The 11,491-nt window shown below is 32.2% G+C and overlaps 1 protein-coding gene across 1 annotated transcript; it reads left to right on the forward strand.

The window, feature by feature from the left end:
- Positions 1 to 8,237: 8,237 nt before the first annotated feature.
- Positions 8,238 to 9,924, forward strand: LOC110426740 (Tetratricopeptide repeat (TPR)-like superfamily protein). The gene has a single exon (XM_021442035.1). The coding sequence runs from the start codon at positions 8,238 to 8,240 to the stop codon at positions 9,735 to 9,737; it is 1,500 nt and encodes a 499-aa protein (XP_021297710.1). The 3' UTR covers positions 9,738 to 9,924.
- Positions 9,925 to 11,491: the final 1,567 nt, after the last annotated feature.

Genomic DNA, 11,491 nt, shown 5'->3' on the forward strand with positions numbered 1-11,491 from the left:
CATCAGATGAAACTTTACCTACTGACTTCTATAGAATGAGAAAAAAGGTAGCAAAACTTGGACTGAGATATATCAAAATTCATGCTTGCCAAAACAACTAAATCTTATTATATAAGGAAACTACTAATTTGGAGCATTGTATGATATATGGGCATCCTAGATATAAATTGAGGAAATCAAGTGTGAAAAGGCAAAAGAAAATACCTTACAAGATTTTGAGTTACTTGCCAACTTATATTAAAACTTCAAAAGCTTTATATGTCAGGCAAAACTGCTAAACATATGACATGGCATGCGTAGAACCAAAGTGATGATGAAGTCCTTAAACACCCTATTGATGGTGACACTTGGCAACACTTTAACCGCACACATGAGTTATTTGCAATGGAACCTCAAAATGTCATACTAGGGTTATGTGCTGACAATTTCAATCTTTTTGGACCGACTACAAAACCTTATTTGTTTGGCTAGTAATGCTCTATGTGTACAATTTACCCTTATTGATGTGTATGAAACAATAATATATATTTCTTAATATGGTCATTCCGGGGAAAAAAAATCCAAGTCAAAATATAGATGTTTTCTTGAGGCCTTTGATAAATGAGTTGAAAGTATTGTGGACCGAGGGTGTTGTCACGTATGATACATATAGGAAGCAAAATTTTCATTTAAAGGTAGCATTATTATGGATAATTAATGATTTTCCTGCTTTCGATATGTTGTCAGGGTGGAGTACTCATGGACGATTATCATGTCCCTATTGCATGGAACACTCTAAGTCTTTCATATTGGATCATGGTAGGAAACTTTGTTTTTTTTATTGTCGTCGGCAATTCTTGGGACCTAATCATCCTTTTAGGAGGCAAAGAGACAAATTTATTAAAAAAAAAGTTGAGCATGACTTACCATTTCCTCGATTATTAGATGAAGAAATATTGTCACGTTTGAATTCGCTTCCTCATATCTCATTTGGAACAAAATGTGGTGAGCAGAAGATTTCAGATTATGGTGTAAGTTATAATTGGGTGAAAAAGAGTATATTTTGGGATGTACCTTATTGGCATACGCTTCTTATTCATCACAATCTAGATGTGATGCATATTAAACATAATGTATTTAAGAATATATTCAATACAATGATGGATGTTAAGGGAAAGATGAAAGACAACTTAAAGGCACAACAAGATTTGAAGGTCTATTGCAAGTGGCCAGAATTGGAATTGGTGGAAAATAATAGAAAATGTTTCAAGCCTAAGGCTTCGTAAACCTTAAATAAGGAGGAAATAAAAAAATGCTTGTGCTTGGATAAAACAATTGAGATTACCTGATAGTTTTGTGTCAAACATATCTCAGTGTGTTAATGAGATTGATTGCAAATTTTATGAGATGAAAAGTCATGATTGTCATTTTTTTTGGAAATTCTTTTCCAACAAAAATTTCGTTGGAAATTTCCAACGACATTACTATGGGATAGCAAACAAATTATGCATTTTTTCCAACGGAATTTTCCATTGAAAATTTTCAACAAATTTCCAACGGAAAGAATTTCTGATGAGGTTTTTACCAATGGAATTTCCAATAGATTTTGCCATTGGAAATCCATCGGAAAAGGTATTTCCAATGGAATTTTAACTTTTTCCAATGGAAAATTCTATCGAAAAAAGCTTCTTTTTTTTTGTAGTGTTAGTTCTACATGGCATGCTAAATGACATTTTTCAAAACCACATGGCATAGCCAAATCATTCCTAAAACTATATGGGATACCATAAACATTCCAAAAAACTATATGGTATCATTCGAACATTATTAAGGCATGAACATGATGGCTTTAACAATATTTTTCTATATGGCATAATTTATTATGGTAATCTTACATGCCCATATGACATACATTATGACAACTTTTTCAATATGTTATCATGTATATCAATGCATCTACATGATAATGGCCATATGGATAAGTTGTCCTATGTTCTCATGTTATGGGTTTGATGTTATCATGATAAACTTGCATGATCTAGATTCAAGATTTTGGACTAACGTAAGCCGGGTTAAGGTTGGGTTGGTATGAAACAAAATTGGACTACCATGGGTAGAGGTTGGATTGTTAAAGGTCTAATCTATTGATTCTCTTATGACTTAGGAATTATCTAGACCTTTTAGGCTTATTTAAACCTTTTGGACTTGTTTAGACCTTTTGGGCTTGTTGGAGTTTGGTTGGACCATTTTGGTTTGCTTGGGCTCTTTTGGACTGTTTAGGCTTTTTCGAACCTTCTAAGTTTATCCTACCTTTTCTGTACCTCCATATTAAGGCTTGATTTTTACTTCTAAGCTCAAGGTGGACTTAAGTCTAGAATAAAACTCTTCTCTAAATGTCATCCTTTGCCAAAGGCTAGCGTTAGCATGCTTTGACTGAAAAAGAAAGCACTCGAAAGAGGGAGAAGTGAATTTCTTGAGGTGTGCAAAATATGAGAAGTGAACAAAGGTTTATATAGTTGAGGTAGGGTGGAAAAAATAATCGAGACTGATGTGATGAATAATTAGGATTTAAGATTTATTGATGATATTTATCCCCTACAAAATCATTTACAATCTATATATCATTATGACTTAGGAATTATCAAGACTTTTTAGGCTTATCTAAACCTTTTGGACTTGTTTAGACCTTTTGGGCTTGTTGGAGTTTAGTTAGACCTCTTTGGTTCGTTTGGGCTCTTTTGGACTTTTTAGGCTCTTTTGGACCTTCTAGATTCATCCTAACTTTTCTAAACCTCCATATTAAGGCTTGCTTTTCACGCTCAAGCTCTAGGTGGACTTAAGTCTAAAATCAGAATCTTCTCCAAATGTCATCCTCGGCCAAAGGTTAGCTTTAGCATGCTTTGAGCGAATAAGTAATAACTCTATTATATAGAGTTATTTTGATACATTTTGGGGGCTTAAGTAGCTAAATCTTTGAGATTTTATGTTCAGATTTTAGCATTTTAGGTGTTTTTCTATTTTAAGTTTGATTACTTGTTAAGTAATTAATTTAAGTTATTTTAGTTAAATTTTATATTGTTTTGTTTTAAATTACTTTAAGAGTAGTTATTGTTAATTTCTCTTATGGTTTTTGTAGGAAATTGATGAAAAAGGCTCATTTGATGAAAATCAGTGTAAGTATGGCGATGACTTCATTCGTATATGTTTCGGTATTTTGATCATATCTCTCTCTAAACAACTCTAAATGAGGTGATTCTTAGACCACTAGAATCCTAACAAGAAGGGATACAATGTTTATTTTTATCAATTCACCCATTTTTGATTGGATCATGGCCAAAATGTTTGTCAAAGTTAGAGCACTATAGTGTATGTAAAGATTGAATATGATGCGGTATTTGGAGCATATCTTTCAATCTAGAAGTCTAATTGATGTGATTCTTATCCATTGGAAAGTTAAGAGACAGGGCTAAAACTTTTATGTTTATCACTTTGCCCAGTTCGAAACATGTCAGGGTGAAACTCACGTTTGAAGTTGATAAACTGCCACAGCGCAGGGAGAACAAGGCTGCAGCATTGATGAAAGGAAGCAAACATAAAAATTTTCAGAGAGCTCAATGCTGCAGCGCTGGAGAAGTAGTGCCGCAGCGTTGGGTGACTTTCCAAAAATAAAAGAAGTTGATGGGATTTTAGAAATTAGGTTATTTGGAGCCTATTTAAGGGACCTTTTTTAGAGATTTTGAGGGGGAGGCAGTAAGCAACTATTTTGAAGATTTGAAGCCAAGAACAAAGCAAGAAAACAAGAAAATTGGAAGGAGAATCAAGATCACAAAGTTCTAACTATTAGTTTTCTCTCTTTACTTTTGTGTTTTTTTCTTTTTTTCTTGTTTTCTTTGACTTGCATTCATGGCTAAATTTCTTTGGATATTGTCCTTATTAGATATTATGAGCTAATTTATTTTTCTAGGATTGCAATTGAACTCACATGTAATCTAAATTTTTAATCTCTTTCTTGCTTATTTTCAATGGGATTTGAATTGTTTATTCCAATTTGTTCTTAATGCTTTTAATTGATTGGCCACCAGTTAAATTGATTGAGGAACCTAAACAAACTTGGGAAGAGGTTTAGTGTAGATTAAAATTGGATAGCATAGGATCATATTACTTAATTTGCGTATAGGATAAGGATATACCTATAGGTCATATGTAGCCAGATTAGAGCCTGAACTTAATGAGTCTGTTTTAATTTCAATTCACATAGGGATATAGTGTTTTGTTTAAAATAGATATTTTTATAAGATGAGTCGGGAGACCTTTATAAATAATTTAGGACGCTAGGTTAGCAATTCAACCCATTGAAATAAGTTAAGGAAGAGAGGTAAGATTTAGATGAAGTGTAAAGGATATTGTAGTCTTAGGCTTGTTTGATTTGCTATTTGCCCAATTATCATGTTGCTTTAATTTTTAATTAAACTAGTTTTAGTTGAGTAAATTTTAGTTCAATTAGAATTCAGATTTTAAGTATTTGAATAAAACTAAATTGTTCTAATTTTAGTGCTTAGTAAAATTTTAGATCAATTTCTTGTGAGATCGATACTCTACTTGCTAATATACTATCTATTCGATATGTATACTTGCATAGTAAAATTTTAACTGACAATAAGAGAGCACTCGAAAGAGGCAGAAGTGAATTTCTTGAGGTGTGCAAAATATGATAAGTGAATAAGGGTTTATATAGTGGATGTAGGGTGGAAAAAATAATTGAGATTGTTGTGATAAATAGTTAAGATTTAAGATTTATTTACAATATTTATCCCATACAAAATCATTTGCAATCTATATATGATTATCATTTAGGGAGAATAAATATTGAAAATAAAAAATTAAAAAAGAAATTTGGCCAAAAATAAAAAGGTCATTCAACATTTCTTTTCTAACTTTGCATGTCCAACTTTGAACGGTCCTAACCTTTTCATTCAATAATGGGATTGAATGATTTTTTAAGAAAATATAAAGAGCCTAATTTCAAATGAACCTGGCTTCACTCAAAAAATAAATTTAATTTTAAAGATATATAAACATACTCAAGTTATGTCAAATTTCAACACATGCTCCGTATTTTAGTCACATTTTGTTGAGTACTTATTGTATGTGAACTTACAATATATTAATAGAAACGTATTTGAATTCCTTTTACAATCATCTAAAACTTGTCTTATATTCATCGTTTTTGAAAAATATATGAAGCATAAAATCAAATAACTTTGTTTATTGAAGTAAAAATTTCTCGTGTATTATTCGAAGTAACTTAAATACATAATTGTCACTTTAATTTCATATTGCATGAGGTTTCAAAAGTCCAAGCTTAAAATTAAAATGATTATTAGCTTTTAAAACCATTCTATTAGCACCCAAAATTATTTGCAATTGTTTCTTGTTAGGGTAAAAATTTGCACTTATACCGGACTAAGGTTGGACTAGCATGGGCTGAGATTAGGTTAGGCTTTTTCTTGTCTTTTTGGTCTCTTATAGACCTTCAAACCTTCTTTAGATCTTCCAACCTTTTCCAGACCTTCTGGGCTTTTCTAAACCTTTTGCAGTTTTTTCACCTTGAATTCTAATACTTTTAGAATAGAACACTAGCAAAGAGGAAGAAGGTATATAAGAATTTTCAAGGTTGTGTTGAAATGAGAAGGTATATAAGAATTTTCGAGGTTGTGTTGCAATGAGAAATGAAGCGATATATCTAGTTGAAGTCAAATTTAATCTATATTCCAAATAAGTGCAATGGAAGATCTAGATTTGATGAAGAATCCCAAATTTATTTCTAATATAATAATTTCAGTGAGAATTATCATTTTAAATATAAATTAACAGATAATTCAAAATCAATAAAAATAATCCTATTTGAAAAACGTGTGTTTGGATCACCACTCAAAGCTTTGATAAACTCATTTGATTTTCAAAATTTTGACCAAATTCGTATTTATTTTATGACAACTTGAAAATTCATTGAGATTCATGCTGATCTAGAAAATAGGACTATCAATCAACACAGTGTAGTGTCAATTGAAAGTACCTGGTCGACGCTTTGTTCAAATTTTAATGAAAATCTCACTTAATTTAAGAAAAATAGAATTTTAAATTTATTCGCTTAAGGTGCAAAATTTAGTATTTACATCTTAGAAAAAATCATTTATAAATCTTGTTTTCTTTATATTTACAAACCAATTATTTTACAAAATAAGCCATTTTTTATTACAATTATATCTTTTATTTCCTTAATATTTTCAAAGATTATGTGTGTGTATATATATATATATTATTTTCAACTTCAATGGGTTAAAATATAAAAGAATTAATATTTTTGTGATACCTTTATAGTATACCTCAAGACATAGCTAGCTTAAAAGGATGGAATAATGACTCGTTCAAGGTTTCAAGGGGGTGTTTGGTTTAGAAAAAATGGAAGCCGTTCCTTACAATTTAAATGGCTGCATTTGGTTTGTAATAATAAAAAAGATTTTGTCACTGCCCGCATTTTAGATCCTTGCCTAATAGACACTATTTCTGACAAAAATTTCTTTGAAATTTGCTCATTAGGAAAAAAAAAACATAATACTCAAAAAGGTTCCTGAATTACTTTAAAAAATTCACATAAACTTCTTTTTTTTATTACATTCAATCAATTTTTGTATTTCTGTTTTAAGTTTAATAAACCCTTATGACTAATGATTAGGTAACTATTATTAATTAAAATACTATTTTTCATTTTATATTTACATGACACTAGCATGACATTAATGTGGTAGTGAAAAATGCTATATGACCATATTACTATACTATATTAGTATACCACATCATCATCAATTATAATATGTCTGCATGTCACATTATCATCAATTATAACATATAAGCATTTTAAGCCAATACGTAAGTGGCACGTAAAGGTGTCAATATGGATTGGCCTGGTTTAGCCCGAGCCAAGCCCTTGTGAGTTGAGAAAATATAGATTAAGCTGAGCCAGACAACTTTTACATAAGCCATCAAAACCTCAACTCAGTCCACCTTTGCTAGCCCATAGGGCACGTTGGGTAAATTAATTTTTTTCTAAAAAATATTTTTATAATTCTACTTAATAAACTTTCTATCAATAAAATTGTCTTATGATTTAATCCATAAATTGAATAATAAAAATATGTTACAAATAAATAAATTATACTAAATATAAATAAATAAATAAATTACATAAATAAAATTCTAATCTTTAACATAGATCACCCTCTCATAAACATAAGTATATAACCAAATAATAACAACTTCAAGACTCATTTATATCCTCCTTAATCTTCATCTTTATGCAAAAAAGCTAAATCTTGTTTAAACAGCAATGAAGTCTTAAGGTCTGAATCATTATCAATTTATCATCTAATATTTATTGCTATAAAAGAAAAAGAGATAATAAATTTTAATCTAAAATAAAATTATTAATTTGACAAATAAAGATTAAAGACATTAAAATTTATAAAAAAACACCATTGGTAATTAAATTATTAATTTTATATAGTTAAATATATAAAATTATTAATTTTTTTCTAACCTGCAAAGCTATCCCGTCCCAACCCACCCCAACCTACGGATCAAATGGCTGGCCCATTTAGTCCCGGTTCTAGTATGAGGTTAAATTTTCAAACTCAACTCACCCCATTTTCAATAACAATGGGCCGATTTAATAGGTCAGGCTCATTTTGACAAGTATAGTAACACGTGATATAAAATGATAAATAATATTTTAATTAAATCAATTATCAGTAATAAAGGGTTATTTAATTTAAAATAAAAATACCAAATCTTATTTGAATTAAAATAAAAATATAAAAATTTGATTGAACATAATAAAAATATAAAAATTTATTTTAAGTTTTTAAATATTATGTAAACAAAAATCTCTATAAAATTTGATTGACAAATAAATATAGCTTGGTGGTGCATTTAGTTAATCTTGGTTGCACTTTTTACCTAAGAAACATATTGATTTCTTTGAGAAATTAAAGTATATTAACTCGTAAAATTTTTAAACTCCAGTTTGATTTCAAATTAATCTTGGAATTAATGACCCCTGTAAAGTGTAATATACTAGTAGCAATTGTTTTCAGTTGAACAGTTCTTCTGGGCTTTCAACGGAGGCGCCACCCCAAGATTCAAATATGATAAACCCCAAACTCCCACCTTGCCCTTTCTCATGATTCACCCCCGCAAGCATGAGCCACCACCACAGCACCATCACCCAAGGCTGGGCGCGGTGCTTAACCCTCTTACAACACTGCACCAAAGCATCTCAAATCGAGCCCATCCACGCCCTTTTAATCACCCAAGGCCTCCACCAAAACCCCAATGTCATCAGCAAACTAATCTCCTTCCTTTCCTCTCCCCCAACTAACCTCCACTACTCTTCCCTCCTCTTCAACCAACTCCACAAATCCACCTTATTCATCTACAACACTCTCATTAAAGCCCACTCTAACAGCCCTCACCCTCAGACTTCCTTTCATTACTTCAACCTCCTTGTAGAAGAAGAAACTATAAGACCCAATTGCCAAACCTTTAACTTTATTCTTGTTTCTTGTGCAAAAACTTGTTCTTTGCTTTCAGGAAAGCAAATCCAAAACTGGGTATTTAAGAATGGAATATTTTCATCTGATTCTTATGTTCAAACTGGGGTTATAAGGCTTTATGTTGAAGCCAGACTATGGGGTGATGCTAGGAAAGTGTTTGATGAAATTGCTTGCGTTGATGTTGTTAAGTGGAATGTGCTTATGAGTGGTTTAGCACGGTGCCGTTTAGGGACTCAAGCTTTGAGACTGTTTAAGGAAATGTTGGTTTTCGGAATCCAGCCTGATGAGTTTTGTTTGACTACGGCTTTGACAGCTTGTGCACAAAATGGGAGTCTTCGGGAAGGAAAATGGATTCATGAGTATTTGAGGAAAAGGGAAAAATTTTTGGAACTTGATGTGTTTATTGGTACAGCGCTTGTTGATATGTATGCAAAGTGTGGATGTTTAGACTTGGCTGTGGAAGTTTTTGAAGGGATGAGTCAAAGGAATGTTTATTCATGGGCAGCTATGATTGGAGGTTTTGCTGTTCATGGTCATGCAAGGAAAGCTATTCATTGTTTTCAAAGGATGCAACATGATGGGATTAGGCCTGATGGGGTTGTTCTTCTTGGGGTTTTAACTGCGTGTACTCATGCAGGGTTGGTTGAGGAAGGCTTATTTCTGTTGAATAACATGGAAGGTCAATATAGGATTGTACCTAAACATGAACATTATAGTTGTGTGGTGGACTTGTTTTGCAGGACAGGTAAATTTGATGAAGCTCTAAAGCTCATAAGAAGAATGCCTATGAGACCACTTGTTTCGGTCTGGGGTGCTTTATTGAATAGTTGTCGCATTCATAACAATGTTCAGCTTGCTGAGCTTGCTGTTAAAGAGCTTCTAGAGCTGGAAGATTGTGATGGGGATGAAGAAGATGCAGCCCTTGTGCAGTTATCTAACATTTACTTTAGTGCTCAGAAAAGTGAAGATGGTCATAGGATCCGTAGGATGATTGGTGATAGAGGGCTCAAGAAAGCACCAGGATGCAGTATGATAGAGGTCGATGGTAGGATGACTGAATTTGTTTCAGGTGATATATCGCATCCACTCCATTCTCAAATACATACCATATTGAGGTTACTCTTTCCTGAGGACCTTGACACCTAGACGACTGTATGGGCCACATACCTTGGCAACAGTGTTTGCACATTGCAAATCCACAAGTAGTTTATCAGTATAACCTTGTAAAAATTCCTCCCACGGATGCTAATCCAGTGAGCTTGAGCACTTGCTGGTCCATAATTAACAACCTCTTTTTCTACCATCGAATTTTATCAGAGATGGTAGCAGTAAGTCTATGGGTCAGGCTGTGGCAATTTGTATTTTCTCCAAATTGTTATCAGAGAATTAAAGAGACCCTTTCTTGCTACATATGCATGGAATATCACTAGCATTCTTTTAGCAGTCACTTTCTTGTTTGATTGCTAACGTGATTGTTTATTAGTTCAATGTTTTCTTACCCTGTAAATCGAGCAACGCAATGGCCATATGCGCAGCTCAGGACCGCAGTATGCTCTGACATCTTCATTAGAAGAAAGTTTGCTCTGTCAGTTAATTACATAGAGCTAAAGATGACAACAAAACTTTGCAGAACAAACTGAAACAGAATCCTGTTTAGGTCATCTGCCAGCATGTGCTTCGCCAATGAATATGTTGCGTTGCTAACCATATGATCGAGGATCTAATCTAGACAGATACATGTAATGCAGGGAGTAGACCTACATGGCTACGGAATGTAAGGGAAGCCTTTTGTTTTGCCCGCGGCGGCATTTTGACTTTTGAGTTCTGCCATTGGGTTGCATTCTCCAACATTGTGACAATAAGGCCCATGAGGCCTTAAATCTTAATCCGCAATTGGAAAAATTCCAACTATTAAGTTAAGATCAAGTTGGAAAGATGCCAACTAGTGCTTCTATTGTAGCATACCTAAGTGGGTTGTTAGTGTAAGGTTGGTTCTTTATTGAAGACTATATTTTATCCGATTAATTAATTGAACTTATGTTTGTCCTTTGACTACTTAACAAAGAAATAGCTTAATGCTCGTCACTTTTTTCATTTTTCTGTCAAATTTCAGCATAGTTTCTTCAAAAAAAAAAAATTAAAAGAAATAAGAAAACGAAGACTATTCCAAATTTCTTTCTTTGGTTGAATCTTGCTTTCACAATACAACGAGGACAAAGGAAAAAAAAAAGAAAAGAAACAAACCATCGGCTGCCAATCGCAGTTTCCCATTCCATCCCAACTAAAACATAATCAGAGCCGCCAATTGGGTCGTCAACCACGATGGTCCCCACCCAAGCATTTTCACGACTTAAGATGAACACGTGGGGAAGTGGGATCAATAAATTCTTCATAATTATGTTAATCTACTCCTTTTAATTAATTGGGAAAATTCAAGTCAAAAAAAAAAAACAAACATTTGGTCAACCTTGAAAATCTAGCTCTTATACTGTATAAGAAAAATAGCTGCTTGTAATATGTTTTCCACGATGATTATTAGAATACCTCTAATTAGTTGAAATATTAAAAACATAATTGATTTAGACTTAGAAATAGACTACCAATTAAAATTTTATTTGATTTTAAAAACAGAATTTAATATCGATTCCCTTTTAAGGACGTCAACAGGCTAGCTTGATGCGAATACCCACGACTACTTGATCTGAAAATATAAAATTCATCTATTTTATATTCATATTTAAATTAAATTTAAATAAAATTTTTAATACCCATCTCGATAGATTTTGAATATCATTTTTAAGTCTCTTTCTAAAAAAAATAATATTGAAATTTCTTAAAACTACGACATCAATTTTTACTGCAAATAAATCTATAATGGTAATGGGTCAAATAAACGAGTA

The sequence above is a fragment of the Theobroma umbraticum genome, unplaced genomic scaffold (assembly GCF_002168275.2).
Source record: "Theobroma umbraticum cultivar Fairchild unplaced genomic scaffold, ASM216827v3 scaffold_12.0, whole genome shotgun sequence".
NCBI classification, from domain to species: domain Eukaryota; kingdom Viridiplantae; phylum Streptophyta; class Magnoliopsida; order Malvales; family Malvaceae; genus Theobroma; species Theobroma umbraticum.

What these genes read in the sequence shown, in the direction of transcription:
- LOC110426740 (XM_021442035.1), top strand. Translation starts at nt 8,238, where the DNA reads ATGAGCCACCACCACAGCACCATCACCCAAGGCTGGGCGCGGTGCTTA.